At 35.3% G+C, this 21,196-nt stretch overlaps 1 protein-coding gene across 6 annotated transcripts in view; it reads right to left on the reverse strand.

The window, feature by feature from the left end:
• Positions 1-21,196, reverse strand: part of SCN2A (sodium voltage-gated channel alpha subunit 2) — a 79,188-nt gene that overhangs the window by 41,021 nt on the left and 16,971 nt on the right. For 2 of the 6 annotated variants that reach the window (XM_030488813.1, XM_030488817.1), the window contains exons 2-11: positions 16,523-16,841; positions 13,446-13,564; positions 10,822-10,911; positions 8,983-9,111; positions 8,406-8,497; positions 7,048-7,320; positions 3,471-3,534; positions 2,760-2,901; positions 1,729-1,935; positions 27-317 (exon numbers count right to left, since the gene is read on the reverse strand). In XM_030488813.1, the coding sequence (XP_030344673.1) occupies positions 27-317; positions 1,729-1,935; positions 2,760-2,901; positions 3,471-3,534; positions 7,048-7,320; positions 8,406-8,497; positions 8,983-9,111; positions 10,822-10,911; positions 13,446-13,564; positions 16,523-16,789 (1,674 nt within the window). In that variant the 5' untranslated portion in view covers positions 16,790-16,841. Of the gene's footprint in view, positions 1-26; positions 318-940; positions 962-1,728; positions 1,936-2,759; positions 2,902-3,470; positions 3,535-7,047; positions 7,321-8,217; positions 8,310-8,405; positions 8,498-8,982; positions 9,112-10,821; positions 10,912-13,445; positions 13,565-16,522; positions 16,842-18,305; positions 18,392-21,196 lie in introns of those variants that run through there. The other 4 variants (XM_030488816.1, XM_030488814.1, XM_030488815.1 and 1 more) reach the window with 3 other exon arrangements.

Raw genomic sequence — 21,196 nt, forward strand, 5'->3', positions numbered from 1 at the left:
TTTAAGAGGTAATAATACTATGGTACCTGGTGTGGGGAAGAGAATCTCTTTTCGTATGTCAGTCTATTCCCCTCAATGGAAAATCGGAAACCTTTCCTTTTGATGCTGTCCTCTGATTCAGATTTGTGAAATTCTTCCCCATCCTTCTCCTCGCCTTCAGATTGTTCTTTTTGCTTTTTTTTCTTTCTTCTATTCCTTCTCTCTTTAGCACTTTTTGAGCTCAGTTTTGATGCCTCTGAAGAACTTTCGGAGAATCCACCTATTCCACCTACTCCACTATAATCTCTTGAGTCAGCTGCTGCAGCTGCTGCTGCTGCCTATACGTACAAGCACATATGCAATTTACAACATTTATACAAACATACACTATTTAAAATTTATTGCCATGCTTAAAAAAATAATGATTTTTAAGTAAAAGCAATGATCCCACTTTACTAAACCCAGCATACCATAAGAAGTAGAATTTGTGAAATACCACAGGACCCATAATTTTACACTGCTCTATAAGCCAGGAGTTAGAGCAACCCAAGGGAAAACTGTGCTGTCAGAGAACCAAGCTAACAAACATCTGTTTTAGATTGGAGCAATATGTTGTAATGGATTTTTCACCTGAAATACTATGTAAAAGTAAGGAATCAAGGCTCAAACAGAAAAAATCCCTATTAACAGGAAGCTACACTTGCTTACACCATTTTTCTGGATTTTGAATACTCTCTAGTCTATTAAAGCTCTGGTGTAACATTTTTAATCTCAGTTTTGCAAACCATAATCAGCAATTTGAGTTAAACTGCAGGCCATTAGAGACCTGTCGCTTTTTGAAGTTTCAGACATTTGTGGAGCACTTGATTAACATTGATTTACAAGTTTTGGTAAAAAATTCCCAGATATCAACTAATCAACCAAACAAGAAACTCCTATTGCTGACTAGTCATGTGCTTACATGGAAGACATAGTTCAACTTCTGCTCTATGTGGCCACATGCCAAGCAGACATTATCAATTATCCTATTAAAGATTTCAGAGTCTTCAAAAAATGAAAAGGAATTTCAAAGCAGTATGCAATCACGATGCCTGTACCACAGAAGCGTTTTCTCCAGTTTCTCCACTTTTTCTAGTTTTCTTTAAAATTGGAACACTGTGGCTTTTTGCTGTGAGAGCTGGGGAAGGAGCAGAAAAAGCCAAATGTTGCTGAAGCAAAATATTTCTCCCTATAATAGTTTTGCTTCTGTTATTTAAATAAGCAGAATTCCTGGGGCTTTTTTCCCCACATCTCCATCTTCATTTCACAGAATCACAGAATGGTTGATGTTGGAAACGAACCTCTGGAGGTTATTATGTCCAACTCCCCAGCACAGACAGGGTCACCTAAAGCAGGTTTCCCAGGACCATGTTCAGATGGTTTTTTTATTATCTCCAAGGATGGTGATTCCACAAGCACTCTGAGCAACTTGTTCAAGGGCTCAGCAAAATGTTAATTTCCATCTCCAATTTAATAATCCAGTATTTTAGCTTAGTGGTTATAATTTTCGCCATAAATTAACAGGTTCACTCAAGCCAGCAGAAACGGACCAATGGAAAACTTTAAAGATTGCTTGCAAAGTGAAGGAATTTGTAAGACTGAAGGTAATGTCTTGCTAGGAGTAGGGGAATAGAAGTATTCTCATATGTGGACATAAAGCATCCGATCACAATCATGAATGGAAAAAGGAATTTTATTTTACAGGGATACCTGAGCTTCTTCCTGTTGCTTTTTCAGTTGTTCCAGCATTTGCTGAAATTCTGCTTCTTTCTGTTCTGCTTCTTCCATGGTTGCTTGATTCTGTTCTTCGTAGGCCATGGCAACCACAGCCAGGATCAAGTTAATCAGGTAGAAAGAACCCAGGAAAATGACCAAAACAAAAAATATCATGTATGTTTTCCCAGCAGCACGTAGTGTCTGGAGGAAAAGAGAAAATGCACATTTTTTAGCAGACTTTTAAATACTGTTGCATAATATCACAATATCTGTTTTATAATCTAGAAATACATTATAAGATTGCTTTCTGTTAGAACAAGGTTATTTAGTTACTTTTTCCATATATGAATAGTACTATATCCTGGCTACACGTGCAAAAATCCAAGTTTTGTGTCTGGTATGGCCAAGGTAAATAAGATTCTGTAGCTTGAATACCTCAGAACTTCTACCAATGAGAATCTGTACTAGTAGTTGCTGCCCCCACTTTAGATCTTTGTATTATAACTTTAAATCTAACAGTAGTGGGGCCACTAATCAGCATCTTACCTTCTTGTCTCATCAGTCCCAAACTACAATGCCACAAAGACAGTGCAGTATACAAAATGTCACGCTGTACACCATCACTGTCCTTCAGCTTAAGGATATGTGTAGTTCAGAGACAAGATTTAACCTTTTCAACGACAACATACTTGTATTAGACTACAAATCAATTTAGCTAGCATCTATTTAGTGCATGTCTGGGTAAGAAGCTTTAACAACTTAACTTCATTTACTCATTTGTGAAAAGAAACCATAATGATTAACCACCTTAATGAAATAGCTGCTATTTCTTACTATATATTTGAGTAGCACACGGGAACCTAAATCATTAATAAGGGCCCTGTTGTTTTAGACCGCTTACATATATGAGATAAAAGATGATTTCTGTCCTAAAGGCCTTAGGGATACATGAATGAAAATAACTATACAAGTACTATGTAGTAATGGTATTGGTGATGGTGCTGTTTATTTTAATAAGTCCTCACCAGCTGGTAAAGATTCTCCCAAAAGTCCTGAGTCATCAATCGAAACAGTGACAAGAATGCCCAACTGAATGTATCAAAACTTGTGTAGCCATAGTTGGGGTTTCTACCAGCTTTCACACATATATATCCTTCTGGACATTGACTACAAAAGAAGAGGAAATGCTATTTTTAACAACTACTCTAAATTACGATATGCTATAGTAAATCACAAAATTGTTCAGGAGTACCAGTTGGTAATGAAATTATGAACAAGTAAAATTTTATTCTAAATATCTAAAATAAAACTATGTATCTTATTGCTTTTCAATTTTTAATTCCACTTCCTAATGATATTTCAATGCTTTAATAAATAACTAATAGTAATCTACCCTTCCCCACAATTTGTCATATCAACATATCTCCACTAGGACAAAAGAATGTCAACTAGCATGGCTCATGATACACAGTTGCCAGCAAGCTGGCAGCAACATTCATGCACATAGCATTCATGTGGTTACCTTTACAAAATTACCCTAAGATGCTGACAAAAGTGCCTGTGTAAAATCAAATCACATACATAGATAGTTATATTTCATTATAGCTTCGATTGCAAAACATCAGTAATTTGCAACTCTCAAGTACAGTTGATACTAGAGTTGACCACCTGAGCTATTCTAAGTAGTTAAATGTTTTTTCTTGATGTATAATGAAAAATGACGATGGTTTTCTTACCCTGCATCTGAGCTATTGCCACACAGCAAAGCATCATTTTGGCCTTCCAAGAAGTAGAAATGACCTGTTTAAAAAAAAAACCACAAAACCCCCAAACAAAAACAAAAACAAAAAAAAAAAAAAAAAAAAAAAAAAGAAAAAAAGAAAAGGTGATGAGAAAGACATCATTTATACATAATGAAAACTGAGCCATGATACAACACTTCAAAGAAATAAGCGGAGCTAACAAACAGTTTAACCACAATATATAATGATTAGGAATGAAAAAAAGCATGGAAAATACTGTTTTGACAGGAAAATTACTTCCTGTACAGCCCTGAAGTTGGCCTTTAGAAAATAGCAAGGTAGTTGTACAGCTAATTCTCAGTAACCTACCCAAATGAATAAGATACAATGAGTAGAATACAGAATTGTGTATATCAGCAAATGAGTGAATACCAGGAAAACAAGACAAAGGATAAGGTCGATACCCTGTCTTTGCTCATGCATTTTGATATATGCCATTTCTTCATTTAGAACTATTAATTACATGCTATTTTATCCAAATATTACCTCAAAAACTACTGAAATTTTTTCAGCATGGAAAGATAACACAGCATGCACAAGAAATTGCTAACTGCATCTTGATTTGAGCAGCTGAGGAAGAAACCAAGCTTTTATTGTACATTACAAAAATTTACTACACAAAGTTCTATAGCAGAGGAATGTACTTGAAGTGTCTATATGTATTTTGTTAATAGGCTAACTATTAAAATTAAGTAAAACATAATTTAAAGAGATTGAAGTCTTAAAAGCCTCTGGCACATTCTTTTCTTTGTTCTGCTTTGAGGCAGAAAGGGAAAACCAATTTGCCATCAATTCCCAGTTTGGGATTCTTGTGGTAAAATGGGAATCTCTAGTGGAGATTTTTGGGTCAGGTGGCATATTAAGCTAACGTTGCCAGAATTAGGTATGTTCTGGCTGTTCCCAGGAAGCAGATGGTTCCTTGAGATTCACTGCCAGCTGGCATGGACTAGCTTAGCTGGCATGAACTAACTGAGGGCTAATGCTGAAGAGACAAGCAGGGAATTGCAACCAGTTCCTATTGACTGCTTCTACTCTGTCACCACCAGCATACGATAGAGACAGCATAAAATCTGCTTATTTTAAAGAGAGAGAGAGAGAGATTATGTGCATAACTTATGCATCTGCAATATATTCTTAGGTATCATATAAGAAAACAGTAGATTTTCAGACATTCTGGAACTCACATAGTCAAACCCTGTGAGAGATCTAAACCCTACTTAAAAAGCATACAGATGTAGATAGGCTCCAAGCTGGATTTTCAAAATTGTCTGTACGCCTAATTCACATTCTTATGTGACACAGTTCCTCCTCTGGTAAGCAGAGGATCCAGTTAAACCATCCAGTCAACTCAACTCTCAGCCCACTGTTTTAGAAAACATTTAAATAATAAATTTTTCAATACAAAGATGATAATGATAAAGTAATAAAAATAGTCAATATGTGTTTGTAAAAAATATGCCATGTATTAAAACTATTCCTGTCTCCTGCCAACTTAATAACAGGACAACAGTCATAGGTACAAGCTGTACACTTTCATAAGCAAATAAAGGACATACATATGTTCTGATTGGAATCATCACAAAATACTTGAAAAAAGATTCTTGGAGGGCAGTTGCCAGTGGCTCAATGTCAGTTCATAAGGGCATCTTTTTGAAGATCCTTCAGGGATCTGTGCTATACACGGTTTTCATAACAATTTTCATTACCAACTCAAGACATGAAATAATAGAAAAAAATGCATCAAGTATTCTGAAGACATCAAGCTAGGAGAGAAGATGATTGAAATTTAGAATGACCTTTACAAACTGACAGGCTGGTCCAAAAGCAATTGGATTTATTTCAACAGAGACAAGTAGAAAATGCTACAGTTGACAAGGCAAAATCAAATACGTAAATGCAAAATAGACAGGATCTGGCCACAGCCTGTGCTGTACAAAAAGATGCAGTGACTGTCACAAACCACAAATTGACTGTGAATCAACAATACAGTGCTGATATAAAAAAATATTCAATTTTGAGATATTTTAATAGGAATGTTGTATATATGGCACATAAGGTAATTACTTCTAATTTGTGCCTTTGCTAGAGGAGTAAGTATGATTTGAGTATCTCATAAAAAAACCCCGAACAAACAAGGACCATAAGAAAAAACCTCCCAACATACCCAAAATCCCAGACTAATTGGAAAGATTCCAAAAGAGGCAAAAAAAAAAAGTGAAAAGATGTGTAGAAAATGCAAAACAAAATAGGATTGCTTGGCTTAGAAAAGACCAGAAATAAAGAAGATAATGGTTTTAAAGTATCATAAAGACTAATATAGTCTATGATTTATCTTATTTCTAAATCCACAGGAGAAGCAGTAACATATCAAATCTGAAATTCGGAAAATTTAGGTCAGATATTTAGAAAAAACTTCCTATTTGTATGCTTCTAAATAGAAGCAGCTAAAAGGGAATGGAATCTGTTTTCGGATGTTTTTAAGAATATGTTATCATCCAAATCTCCAAGATGACATTTCTATGATACTACAAGTATGCTGAGATGATAAGTATATTAAAAGATTATAAGGCAATGAGACTTGGATCAAAAAGCATTTAGTTGTTAAACTGAGGTTCCCTAACTTTCAGTGGTACAGATATTAGTTATGAGATTTATAAAGCCTTTAGGAAAAACTAAGATCATGCCTAATTATGAAGTTAAAACCCTAATTACACTAAAATAAATAGGAGGGACTGAATAGATAAATAGGAGCTTCTGAAGCTATTTACCATTATGAAAGACAGAACAGCAATCTACTATAGATACTTTCAGTATCTATATTTTAGAGTAATTTCTTTTAACACAGTATTGACATTAACTGCCTAAAATGGTGAAAATACTGTATTATGAGGTAACATAACAGACCAAAATGCTAATTTCTTGATTTTCCACAGATAAGAAGCAAAGTAAAAGATACATAATATGGAATATAGTTCTTATTTTACTAGAATAAGAAGCATGAGATAAATCACTAGTATTCTCATAAAGGTACGTCTGTGCTGTGCATGGGAACGTGGTGTGGTGACCAAGTTCCAAAAGAAGCAATGCAGCTCCATCTACATGCTATGGCAGGATTCATGAGCTAATTGATGTTCAAATGGGGATTTATGATATTGGACATTATCTTGCACAAATTAGCTATACGATTTCAGATCCCACATTAGGACAGTCACACTATTTCAGGAGGCTTGAAGCTAGCACAGAAATTTCTGCTTTGTGCTGCAATGTGGTTTTACTCTAAAAGTCATATTCAGTAAAAAGTAAAAAGATGTTTTGGTACCCAGTACAATATTATAAGCATGTTAAACTGCATTATGACTGTTCTTTTATTTACTATACAACAAAAGTATTTTTATGTCTCTTGGCCAGATTACACCATTTAAAATGTCATGAAAAGATACTGATGCTTATGTTTCTGTTAAAAAAAAAAATTCAGAAAATCAATGCAGTAGGTGATATAATTAACTCTTACTTCTGTCTTCGATGTACTCATCCCAGTTAAATGTTGTCATTGTCATATTAATAAATGTGCCATTTTCACCTATAGAGCTATTAAAGTAGGAAATAACAGTTGTTTCAAATGTAGAATTGTCTGGAGGCCACTGCAGGCATTTATTCCTCAAGTTGCCCATGAACAGCTGCAGCCCTATTAGTGCAAATACACTCAGACAAAATACAGTCAGGATCATAACATCTGAGAGCTTCTTCACAGACTGAATTAGGGCGCCCACGATTGTCTTCAAGCCTGCAAAGAGAAAAGATTTTTATTATGGCATTAAACAGATATAAAACACCAAAACAAAAAACAATCATGTGGTTTTTCCTGACAAGATAAAGATTTCATGCAAAATGACAACTGAGTTGAGTATTTGTGATACAATAATTTTCACGAAAAGCCTTATTACTTGTGAAGATGAATGAAAAGCTGTAAGTTTATGCTTATTTTATAGTGTACAGAAATAAAAAGTAGATAATACCACATTTATGTTTATGCCAAAATAAGTGATTTTATTATTCATGCTATATCTCAACCCTACATAGAAAAGCATCATTTGCTTTTGCTGATGCTTCTTGCCCAAACCTTTCTTAAATGAACCTTTTAAATATTCTGCATTAGTAAACCCATTATAAAGACATTATAAGTGCATATTTGAATGATATAATAATAATCTTACAGTATAAGAGGGGTGATGGTTTGGAGAAGAAAGACATCTTTAAAACAATACCCCATGCATGGCCCATGCTATCCTTTAGAGTTTAATTTTTTATACATGACTTAAAACTGAATTAAGTCACTATATCAAGTGCCTGCAATAAATGATAAAATTTGCATCAGTATGAAAGCTTAAAATTAACATTTAAAACATGTAAAGGAAAGCTTGATGTCATCAGATGCAAATCACATAGGCTGTTTACTGCAAGTATCTCATGCAAGAATTTGTTAAACTCAAAGGCTGATTTTTTTTTTTGAAAGAAAAATACCACTAATATAAGCAAGAATCAGTTGAAGTAAAATTACATGTCTTGATTCCTGCTTTTTTATTTCGTCAAAAATGTGTAGCAAACAAGGCTTATGCTTTAAAAACATCAGTATAGCCTTTGTAGAACAAAAGTCAGCCTCAGTGTTTAACCTAGCTCTCACCTGGAATGACTGATATTGTTTTCAAAGCTCGGAGAACTCTGAATGTTCTCAACGCTGAGACATTGCCCAGGTCCACAAACTCTGTCACATATCTGTAATAGGGGAGTTCACACACAAACACAATGACAGCACACAAATAACAGTTGGAGATATGAGGGGCCTAACACCTTACACCAACTACTTCTTACCTGGAATTACAGAAATAGTTTTCAAAGCTCTCAATACTCTGAAAGTTCGAAGAGCTGAAACATTGCCTAGGTTTACAAATTCTGTTACATACCTGTAGGATTAAACCACAGTTACTCAGAATTGAGGCAGATTTTATCCTATTTGCTTGGGTCTTTGATAAAGACCTCTTCACCGTTCACTGTATTTTGCCTGTGTTATAAATATGCTTCTGACCATAAATTTAAATTAAGTTTTATCAAAATAAACCACATTGACTTGATGTTTGAAATTTGGTCATCTTATATCAGGAAGTCAAAAGGATTCCTTTTATTCTGGTATGCAGAAAGGAGACAGAATATGAACAGTTCAGGCTGATGGCATTCACAATCCTAATGGGCTGGCACACTATGCTGGCCTCTGCAGCACATGCTTAGTTAGAAATACTAAAATGTGTAAAAGAGGTAGAAGAAACATATTGAAACCGCAGGAAGTCCAGGCTCCAAATGTTCTGGCTGACAAAATATGAGGCAATTTTTAGTCACTAATTTCATGCTAGCAGGAACACTTTTTCTATCAAAAAAAAGGTAGGAGACTTACGCAAATGTAATGACAGTGAAATCTAGCCAGTTCCATGGGTCTCGAAGAAATGTAAAATCTTCTAAACAGAAGCCCCTTGCAAGAATTTTAATAAGTGATTCAAAGGTATAAATTCCAGTGAATGTGTATCTGAGGAAAATATGCAAGACAGAGTTTATAGAAACACAGGCATTATCTTTACACATTTTGCTCCCAAATTGCTTTATTCTCATTTTCTTCTCTTTAAGTGACATAAGAATTTAATGGAAGTTACAAGCAAATTTAAACATCTGCAAAATTTGTACCATAAGGACGGAGGAATGAAATTATGAATAAAAGACTAAATGACAACCCCTAGCTTAAGTTCAAATTCTATAATCTATATCAGTAAAACAGTTGCAAAATTCCCAATTACATTAGTGCATGTTTATGTCCAATCTGAATCCATGTTATAACAAAGTACACGGATTATGTCAGGATTTCAGAAGTTGCTTCCAGACTAAAAATTTATTTCTTCAGTGTTATTTTTATGCTGAAATGTTGCTTAGTACCATGAGCTGGCAATACGCCAACCATCATCAGTCCTCACTGACTTGGTTACAGAGTAGGTGTACCCAGTACTTCACCTTCAGCAAGACAGGCATGGTACTGGAATGAAACCAGTGTTTTCAGATGCAAAATCCTGTGCAAGAACCACCAGAAATATTTACAACTACCACTAAAATACAGGTACTCACTTTGAGAAAAAACTCTTGTTGAAATGTAAAATTATTTAATTTGGGCATTCTGAGTAATTTCAATTTTCTTTCTCTAAATTATGTCATCTTGAAATTTCATTTCATTTCTATTTTTAATGGAAAAGAATCCAGATTAAATTGCTTAAAAAGCTTGAACTGTTTTTCAGATTTGAGCCAACCTGAAACCAGTTTTCCAAAATTTTTTCAGTTCAATTACTAAAAATTTTCTTTCCTGCACAACTTTACTCATCAGACGAGAAGGACTTCTGTTGCACATCTAAATGGCACAATATGATGATATGAAGAAATATTCAGGCTAGCTATCTTTACTCATGAATATTTACTATATATGTTCATACTGAACTCAGAATGAGAATGCCTCCACTGACTCCAAACTCCTATGATTTCACTTTTGATTACTAAAGATTAAAGAGTTACATATCATCCAAAGCAGTGGGGAATGAAGAAGAAGCAGAAGCATAAAATGCTATTGCAAAAATGAAGCTGTTTAACCATGAACTGTTTAACACTGTGGTCTACAGCCTTGGAACTATCAAAAAACATGCACCAAATGTATATCAGCATCAAGTTGTTGATCATATTTGACCTTTTCTCTTCCTATAGGAAGATCAGCCAACCACTTAAACACTTTTCTAATAGCTTATTTTTCATACAAGCTTTCCATTGTTAGATTGTCTTTGGTGACGGAAAGCTGCACTATGGTGAACACAGGCATCCATTAGACAATCCTTTTACCTGCAATGGTTAATGCAGTAGAGATGGAAGAGTGTATTTCTCCACATTCTTGCACAGATATAACATCAAATGCAGTGGAAAATATTTATAATCTATTTTTTGCTTGGTCAGAACACTAGCTTCTAATCTTATATTCCCCATCTAGTACTGCAAACAGAGGATGGACATTGAACAACTTGCAATGAGGCAAGTGTTGCAAAATATATGTATTTAATATTACACAGAAGAAACTACCATCAGAATAGCTGTTGAAAGCATATCCCAACAAGGTAGCTGCTGCCAGTGCATGTCATCCTAATACAAAATCATTTACAGCAGTTTATTTCAGATTACTGAATATTATTCAAAGAAAATCCATTTAACTTACTCTACATTCTTTGTCCAGTCTGGAGGGTTACTCATGGTCATAAATACACAGTTGGTCAAAATAGTGCACATGATAAGCATGCTGAATAATGTAGGTTAAGAGTTAAGGAATGTAAGCCAGAAAATCTCATTAAAAGAGTATCAAATAACACTGCTTTGGCAGATTTCCACTATCAGGACCTATTTATCCCTCCACTGCTCTGGTAACACTCAAAGAAAAGACATGAATATGTTAAAGATGTCACAGTCACTGCTTTATAGCTAAAAGAGAACAATCACATACTAAAAATTAAAAAAAACTCTTAAAGGTATATAAAAACCCCAACCCTTAATTTTAAGAAGACCTTAGATGTTTTTTTTTCTTTTGAATAAAAATGTGAATGTTTGAAGTAGTAACTTCCAATTTAGTGGAATAACACAAAAAGAATTTGTTTTGGATAATCTAGACAAATCTGATCTACTGCATGCATACAAACCAGTGAAAAATAAATTTTCTTCACTTTTCTCATTTTATGTTTCACCGTAGAATTTGGCATATATCAACATTTTTGCTTATTATAATACACATTTTGAAAGCTAGTTATCATGTAGCAGGGGAGAGCATAGGGAAATTTTAGGGAGAAAAGTATCGCTTTGTATGGCTTTAGTAATATGAATGCCAACGGAGCAGAGGGCATATTCTCAAAAAAAAAAAAAAAAAGAAATCTAAAAAGAATTCCAAAACAGGTACACGTCAAAAATATTTCACTGATTTTTAACAGAATTGCTCTGTATCTAAAACCTTTCACTCAGGACTGATGACTTTCCTCGTAGAAAATGGCAATAAACACTCAAATGAAAACCACACAGATGATGCCCAAAATGTCCACATGATGGCACTATCACCCAAAACTAGAAAGACGGCAATACTCGATTTTGAGAAGACCTCTAGCTTCTGTAACTAGGCTCACATGGTGCTCCTAAATAGAAATCCGACTATAATGGGGTGGGAAGTACTGTGAGGTTTCCCTCACGAAGTTTTCTATGCATGTCTACATCAACTGGAAAAACCTCAAGCGATAGTAAATACCTCTGCCTTTGGAACTGTGAAACAATTGTGGCATTACGTTCATCAATTCTTCGGCTTTTCTGCTCAGTAAATATATTTCACATCCATTACTCGTAATCTAGCTTCTCACTATGTAATTTATATATGAATGGAGCAGAAGAGAATGAAAGGTATTTTTAAGACCATAATAAATAATGTCTTATGAGAGTGTTTCACAATCCTGTGTTTTACACAGGCTTTCAAAATCCTCTTGATTAAATGTCCTCTCAGAGTTGCAAATCCTCACTATTCTTTCATCAGCAGAGAAATAACTTGAATATCCTCTCCCACAATTTTAAATGTTTTCTAACACTCTGACTTCAGCCAATCTAGCTCTTCATTGCCATCTCAGTCCCATGATTTTCCATTTATTCCATGTAATCATGCTCTATAACATGCTCAGGACTGTCGTACAATTGACAAATAATTATGTGTAGTGACACCTGTAGCAAGATATAAAATAGCCTATGTAGTGTCATGATTGATTCTGAAGTCATTTTCAAGCTAGCCATAGATAACAACATCCAACACATAACAACCATTGTAATTATCAGACTTCTACCATACCAAGATTGAAAAAATTCCTTTCAATATTCATTCTGCATTATCTTAGGATCACTATATGTAATGCTACACACAAAACTACTTTCAGTGTGCTTATGTTAGACTTGTAAAATCTAATTGTGCAAACATCTGCATTTGCTCCTCAAGTAAGTAGACTTGCTGAAGTCAATGCCCTGATTGCTCATATCAGCATTCGGGATCAGACCAGTGGGATGCTTACTATAGTCAGCTATCAAAACACTGAAAAAACCAAAATAATAGATAAGTCATCATGATCATTTAGCTTGGCAAATACCTACCTGCAATATGGAAATCTCATGACCTACTTGAAGACTGAAATTAAAACATCTACAGGATTACAAGTGCATAATGCAATAATGATCAAGAAAGAAAATAGGTAAGATACACAGAGCACTGCGAATGTATAATAAAACAAGAAACCTAAGCTCTTTTATCAACCTATCCTTCTGCAACCGTGATCTGAATCAGAAAATGAAAAAGAATAATGAAACCATATTTTCACTAAATATTCATGCAAGCAGAAACCTGGGATCAAAGATTTGATTTTTAACACAAAGTGTCAGTTAAGAACTGGAAATATTTTGAGGACTATATCTGCAGTTTATGAAAAACATGGAGGAAGGGAAAAATGAAAAAAAGATGTGATGATTACAGGAGAAATAGGAGGGAAAGAAAAAAAAAACAAAACAGTGGGGAAAGAAAAAAGACACAAGAAAAAACTGTAAAGGACCATGACTGGTTGTCTGGTTTCTGATACTACTATATTAAGATCCAGCAATGAATACAAATGTAAAAAGCGAATCAGAAAAAGAACAGAAGACAGAAATAATAGAGAGAAGAGGAACAAAGTACTATAGATCATATTAATCCTGGGACACATGCCAGAGAATCATTTAAATACTAAGTAACATCTCATTTACTAAAGTTTTAGACTAGCCACTTGAAAAGGATATGAATGTACCAAAATCTTAATAGCTATTTTTCTAAGAGGGTTGAAAGGAGTTAACATGTACAGGGCAGAGGTGGCACTGAAACGGAATATTGCCTTCCCTTTATTCAATACTATAAAGGTCTGGAAAAAAACAGAGAATGAAAAATAGCATTTAAAAGATAACCAAGTTACAAACAAGTTACAAGTTCAAACCCAGAATCATTTTAATTTCATCATTAATCATATTTGGTCAAACTCTTCTTCCATTTACACCTCCCTCAGGATCATAATCCCCTTGTCTGGTTCACACATTGTAGAGTCCAGCCAAACTATTATAAATATAATTGCAATGAGAGCCATTAAAGCTTCAACATTCCCTGAATCAAATAAGCAGCATTAATTATCACATCAAAGTACTAAGACAACAGTACTACAAAGTGATCTAAATTTCAAGAGTGATTTTCGTGAAAATAAAGAAACTGTGTTCAATAACCAGTTTAACACTAATGCACTGAATTTCTGCTGTACTCTGAGTAACACATTGCTTCTCTTTTCAGCTATTTCTTGTGAGTTTCACATCTGCAATTCTATTTTTCTTATTATGATGCTTTACTTTTACCTTATACAGAATTCAATAGTTGATATATTTTCAATGTCCGTAGTTTCAGCAATAACTCATGAGTACTACCAGTGTTTAAAAAAGCATTACTGGATGTAATATTTTTCTTTAAAGCTGAGAAATAAAGAAGAATTTAACATGGAGTAAGTTTTAAAATCAGATTTCCATGCATTTGTGGAAATTCCTATCTATTTCTGTCATCTCTGCTTTCCACACATGGGTGAAAGTTCATGCTCATTGAAGGTAAGTGGATCCAGCTAGCACTGTGGCAGCCCTAACAAGCCCAAGGGAACATAAGCCGTGCAAACCTGTAGCACAGCCAGTAGTCATGATCTGCCTCAGCTGGAACCAGAGGGCAGCATTTGTAAAGATTATTCTCTACTTTCTGAGCAGGTGTGCCAAATACAGCAGCTGAAATCCTGAAAACACAATGCCTCCCCCTGACTGAAATCATAAATTTCAGCGCTTCCAAACTGAATATACTTGCTTTCCCAGAAACTCATTGATTCTCAAGCCATACTTTATTGTATGCCATATTACAGAGGAGAAAGGACTGGTCTGTAAGGTATGCTTTGCTACCATTGCTTTTCAACTCTATTACTATTCTTCCAGGAGTTCAAATAAACATGCCCTCAAATCAGAGTTTTCCAAATCTTTTCTGTTCCCTTTACCCTGACAAAACATCTGATGAAGCATCATTTGTGCGATGCTGACTCATCAAGACATATTAAAAAATTAAAATAGAGCTGACCTAAACCTGGATGTTCAAAGATATGCGGAGAACACCAAGAAAAAGAAAAGCAAAAATTGTGACTGCAATGCATGTATAGTTTGGAGTCTTATATCCCCTACTAGAAACTACTATGCTTTTGGAAAAGATCAAGACAAAAGCTGAGCATTTCTCAGTCAGGAACACACAATTCAGCAGGATTTTACTTCATGTCCACAGTTAGTTTCAGAATTGCTTTTCCACTTTCCAAAGCATGATAATACATGTGCTAACTTTAGAATTCCCAGCACTGAATTTAGATTTTTACTACTGCAGAACTGGGAAAGAAGGAAGGAAAGGGATCAGCACTTTGACCCAAATTCCATTTGCCTTATATCCAGACTTCAACTGGGTAAATCACTTGAGTAACAGGAGCAGAACATTGCATTTAATTGGAAACCTTGTTTTCAAATTTAACTCATGATTCTCCATATCATGAATTGAGTGTTAGAAATTCTGCAATGGGCATTTAAGGTATAGCTGATTTTTTTAAAGCTGTTCTGCCCGTTTATCATGGGATGCCTGTATTGTTATTGTTTCAACATATTAGTGATGAGGAATACCCCTAATTCCTGCAGGATATATCTTTTTTTCTTTTTTTTTTTTTACTTAGTTCGAGTTTTATTCCCAGCAATTCTTGGGGGTTTCCGCCCTTTTTCTTTGAAGTAGTTTTTTTGCTTTCATGTTCTTTTGGGTTTTTTAGTTTGGTTTGGGGGGGGGGGGGTTTATTTGTTTGTTTGTTTTAAATTTGCTAGTTAATTTCCTCAGAAAATAAAAGAAAGCACATAAAAAAAAATGAAGACAGAAAAATAAATAAAATATCGGTAATTTCTTCTTTACTGGCAGAATAATGAGGGTGCGATATATATGATGCCAAAACCTGAGGGACTGGAATTCTGGAGGAAACCCAAGGCCATCTGGTCAAAAGTCTTAACTTCAGCACTTTTATTCTTGGCCACAAAAATCTTTGCTGTTACTTTAAGCAAAAAGAAAATATGTGGGGTTTTTTTTTAAATAACATCTCTATAAAATAATTTCAAAATTACATAACATTCTGTCAACACTCCAAGAGGAATTCCTACCTCCTCCTTATTTATGTCCATCTTTTAAACACCTCCTCTTTGATAACAGTCATAGAATAATATAAATCTGGATATGAAAAATTTTTCACCCAGACTAAGTCAGAGATATGATACCTCTACAGAGTATAAAATGAAAAAGAATGATCTTCAGCATATCGTGAGAAATACCTTTACCTACTTCCCTATCCTTCCCAGCAACAAGAGAATGCAACCATGTGACAGTGAAGAAAGCTAGGGAGGTGTCTAGCTACCTTTGAGATGGGTTTCATAGTGAAAAGCTGCTTGTTTCAAATCTGTAATAGGGCAATTAATAAAATACTAATTCTAAAGACAACCCCTCTGCTACCTCTTCAGTTCTCTTGTGTGTAAAACACTGTAAGTTACAAGCTTTAGTAAAATGCCAGATATATTAAAATAAATCTAAATGCATCTCTACCCACAGACCAGTTAGTAACTTTCATTACTAACTTCTGTTCTTACAATTGAGATTTCTGCCAATGAAATCAGCTGCAGGGGGAATGTATTATACATAAACAATGGGGCCAAAACACTAGAAATACTATATCTGTGAGAGGGCTCCTTGTATTTTAATCTTCTTAAAGTCTGGTAGAAATATACAACACACTCACTTTTTTATTGATATAATATGGGTCCAGGTCTTCCAAGGGCTCAGACACCATCCCTGGAGGTATGTCGCCGTAAATAAATGGCAGTGTCTTTCCTGCCTCCAAGTCGCTATTTGGCTTTGGGCCATCTTCATCATCATCATCTTTGCGTTCTTGTTTGGATTTTTTAGCTTTTTCCTCATTGACACGCTGCTCAATAGCTGCAAGTGATTCTCTTGTGAAATAGCGGAAGCTGTCAGGTCCTGGTGGTACCAGCACTGATTGTGCCATCTTTTCATCCTGTACCTCTTAATTACTGTTTAGCCTCTCTCATAAAAAAGTGCTAAAAATATAAAAAAACAAAGAAAGAAATCAGAGCAACACAAATAGCTACAATATACCTTCACAGAATTTTCTGTGGGACATCTTGTTATTCAGTAATTATCATCCAAGAGGAGCTGCAGTGAAACAGATTTTTTTGTTTTATTTCAAGACAAACCATTTTCCTTTGCAACTGGTCTCTTAGAGTTGTCTTGAAGGTATCAATTCTTAAAACATTTCATTTAAAATTTACTTAGTGCTTGTGATGATAGACTGGCAATTGTACAGACTGTATTAAAAAAATGTCACATACAATACAGTAACATCTTGCCTTTATCAAGGGTAATGTATCCATTCCACTGAATAAAGTAGCAGATCTTTTCCACCACGTTCAGTATAAGGAATCAACAGTTCTGAAATATTTCTAGTTTGGTGTTGAGAAGTGAGACTCCAGACAGTTCACCTCCTTATAATCCTGAAAGCTGCACCTTGGATCAATCCTCCCTCTAGCTATAAGGGCCAGAAATGACTCCTAGAATCCACTACTGCCATGTAAGGCTGGAGGGATCAGTTGAAAGCAATGTAAGGTGCTTCTCCTCGGGTACAAATATGCTGTCTTTGCAGAGCTGCCAGCTCAGGAAACAAGATTCAGGTATAAGCACCTGCATTCAGATCTCCTGCCTGGCAACACACTGTGCGCTGGAAGAATTGCTGAATTAAACAAAAATGCTCTTGAGATCGTTACATACTGCACTTAGATCTTTTACATATGAATCTATATACAGTTGTATATATATATTTTTCACAATTTTCACAAACAAGAACAGAAACACCTCTTCTACATGTCTCCAGACAGTTGAGTTAAAAAAAAAGAGGTGGAAAATATTCCCAGTATAAATACTTTGATCTGGAATCATAAATGAGATCTCAAACATAGCCTAAGAATTTTCTTCTTGAGTAAGCACATTAAAAATTCAGCAAATGCAATAAAAAAGTAACAACTTCTATGAAAATATACCTAGAAACAGTTATCAAATTAAAATGATACAATAGTTAGAATATAATCAGCATGATCCTATTTTACTGTCTGCTAAATACACATACTCCAGCACAGCTGCAACAAATGCATATTTCTGAGGCGTGCTAAATAAACAGCAACACAATGCTTTCTCCTCCTTTCCCACCCTATGCACACAGTCATTTACACCTACACAGACACCCACATGCATCCCAACTCCTGCAGGTCTCCCTGTGAGCATGCTCTTCCATTGCGGGCAAATGCACCTGGTGCATTCCGCCATGGGCGGTCCGTAGCAAACTGCTGCTGGAAGCTGCACTGACTAGGAGCAGCAGAAGGGTTAATTAGCAACATGAAAGTGGTCCTGTAGCAGAATCCTGTTACATTTTATTGTTAACTACAGGAGGGGTGAAGGAAAAAGGCATAATCCTATTTTAATACTGCATGAAACAATTAAAAATTCATTACCAGTGAAGAATCTTGCACTTAGGTGGGTTTGGAATGGCACCAAGGAAGACTGCAGCTAAAATTCCATCATGTCTTTTCCTTTTCTTCCCCATCCCCCCCCCCCCCCCCCCCGAAAAAAAAATTCTCCTTCTACAGACCACACCTAACTTCCTGCTGAAGGATCCTGGTTATTGAAGTCAAAACTGGCGTTTCCTGTGAGAACCTAAAAGTGCTGTAATTCTTACTAACACTAGATGGTACTAATATACATCCATAAATTCTTGTCGGTAAAGAATTTTTGCATGCTGAAGCACTTAAACTGAGACTCTGGGACGAAAATACACGATTTTATATAACCAGCCAGGTCTCAGGATTCTCAAAGATTCTTTTGAATATATAGCAGCTACTGCTGATGAGACCATAGCTGTTAAAACTGTGAAGGTCACACAGAAAGAAAGTAGGAGGGGCAGCAAAGTAAGAGAAATAGAAAAATGGAGGTTGCACAGGCAGTGTACAACCACAGCAGTTGCTGAGACTGGTTTATCAGCAGCCTGGATTATTTTAAATTACATTTTGTATCAGTTTTCTAAAATAAATTTTACAATATACCTGATGTGTATTCTTCCCCAATCTGGGAAAGCTAGCGATGAGCAGCAAGGGTGTCAGTTTGGAGTGTTCACTGCAGTGAATTCCTGTACAGAAATCACCCACAAGTAGCAGGGAGCAAGACTAGATGATCAGGAGTGCCGTAAGCCCCTCCTTTGTGGCAAATCAATAAGACATCACCTTTTGGCACCACTCCACTGAAATGCCATCCTACTTCCTTCCACTCTCCTGCTTTCTCCATATTTTCTATGCTTATTGATTTTCCTACTTTTTCTCTTGCTGCACTAATAAAGCTTTTTAGCCTCTTTCCCCACCACTGGCCTTCTGCTCTTCCCTTCTTCACTCATGCATACACAATCTCTTTCAAACTTTTCAAGCAACACATTCCAATCTATAGATTCAGCTGTTCAGGCAGTCCCTCTGCCATATCCTTTCTTTCAGCTGTGAAGGGGACTAAAGAAGCTGTGAAAAGTAATAAAAAGCAAAGGGTCATTCCAAAGTGAAAAAGGTTGGAGAAGGAAAGAACACAGCAGCTGAAGGAATGCCACTGTGGCTTTGAAAAAAAGACAATGAAGAGAGGGACAAATATTGATAATTTGGTTCTTTGGTAATAGGGGTGAGAGAATGAACAGTCTGCATCAAAGTAGTGGTTTTGAAATTTTCAACAACTAAGAAAAAATATGTTGAATGAGAACTATAATTTAACCACATGAGAAGTATTGATGTGAGTTTTAACCACTTAAACATTACACAATATTTTAAAATCATTCTAAAAGCCTTTCTAGAAAAGTCTTTTAGTTGACAGGTTTTTCTAATTTCACCAATGATTCAATGAAATCAATAAAAATTTTGAAAACAATTCCATGTAACCTCTTTTTCTGTTGGTGTTACATAGCTTTGGATGAAAGCTTCTGGCTGGCTCTCATTAGGGCTGTGGTTTACTTGGAGCTGCTCTGCAGTCTCAAAATAAGAAAATGATGAGAGCACAGATTCACAGAAGGAAAGGAGAGTCTAACTACAAACTATTTTGATTATTTATATGTGTGAATATATACATATGTGCTTATGCAGCTGCTTACGGAAGTTACAGTAAACCAAGTACCTGAAAAACTGGGCTAATTCACACAATATGGAAAAGCAGCCTGATGCTGCTGTTAATAGCATAGTAAATTAAAATGTCTGATTATTTGTTTCTTATTGCATGGGTCTAAAATTACCTGAGATCCCAAACTGATTTCCAACAGTGCTTTACAGTTATATTCATAGTGTTAGGAAGGACAGTGCAAAGTAAAGACAAAATGGAAACAGCCAGTGGGACATTATATCCCATTGCCTTAGATGCTTGGTTCTACAGACTTATGAGGCTGTAAGTTGAAAAGAACAAGTGTTTTAGAGACACAGAATGGACAGGAAATGCAGGAAATCTTTGCAGTCTATAAGAGAAATATATATACTTCTAAAGAGGAGACTGCTGTAGTACATCCAGAAAAGCTAGTAATAATTCTTAAAACATAGTCAAATAATTAGATGCTACATAGCAAATGTAACAGATAAAATTAGAAGAGATAGGAGATCAAATCAAATAGTAAATAGCAATCAGAAACCAATCCAACATAACCTACTATTAAAAACCACTGATCAAACGTGGTCACAATTTAACTAAAATATAAACATGGTATTTTTTAAGAATAATAAGAATTTTTAAGAATAAGAATAATTCTGGTAGCAGGTAACTTTCAACTGTTGTCTAGCTTCTTACCTATAGCCATGGGCACATTTTATGAATAATTTTATCCTCAGTGGTATCCACCTTCCCACTATTATGGCACATCTGAAAGCTTGAAGTGGACTTTGTCTTTTAATCATTTTGCAAAACACTCATGGCCCATATAAAGGGTACAGTTGGAGAAGTGCACAGTGTCATATGTAAAGAAACTCTACATGAGGGTGAATGATTTTTGACAGGACAGAGCTGAGAAAAACTTGAGAGTCTTTTCCTGGCTGTCTACGAGCCCTTCATCTACAGACAATCCTGATTAATAAAATCAGAAGGAAAACAGATTACCAGCTTCTCCTCAGAAATCTGTAAAAATTAACTGTCTTTGTTCAATGTTAAAGCAGAGCACTAAAATGCACAAGTGGCAACTTGCTGTCATTCTGTGGTTCTGTGATCCTTTCACTCTCCAGCTGTGTGTTCCTGTACTGTATTAAATTGTCCCTAAGTGCATGACTTTTCATTTATGGTTCTGAATTTCATCTCGTTCCAGTAACACCAGTCATCAAGCTCATCTAGTTCTTCCTCTGTA

This window comes from Strigops habroptila, chromosome 5 (assembly GCF_004027225.2).
Source record: "Strigops habroptila isolate Jane chromosome 5, bStrHab1.2.pri, whole genome shotgun sequence".
Taxonomy (NCBI): domain Eukaryota; kingdom Metazoa; phylum Chordata; class Aves; order Psittaciformes; family Psittacidae; genus Strigops; species Strigops habroptila.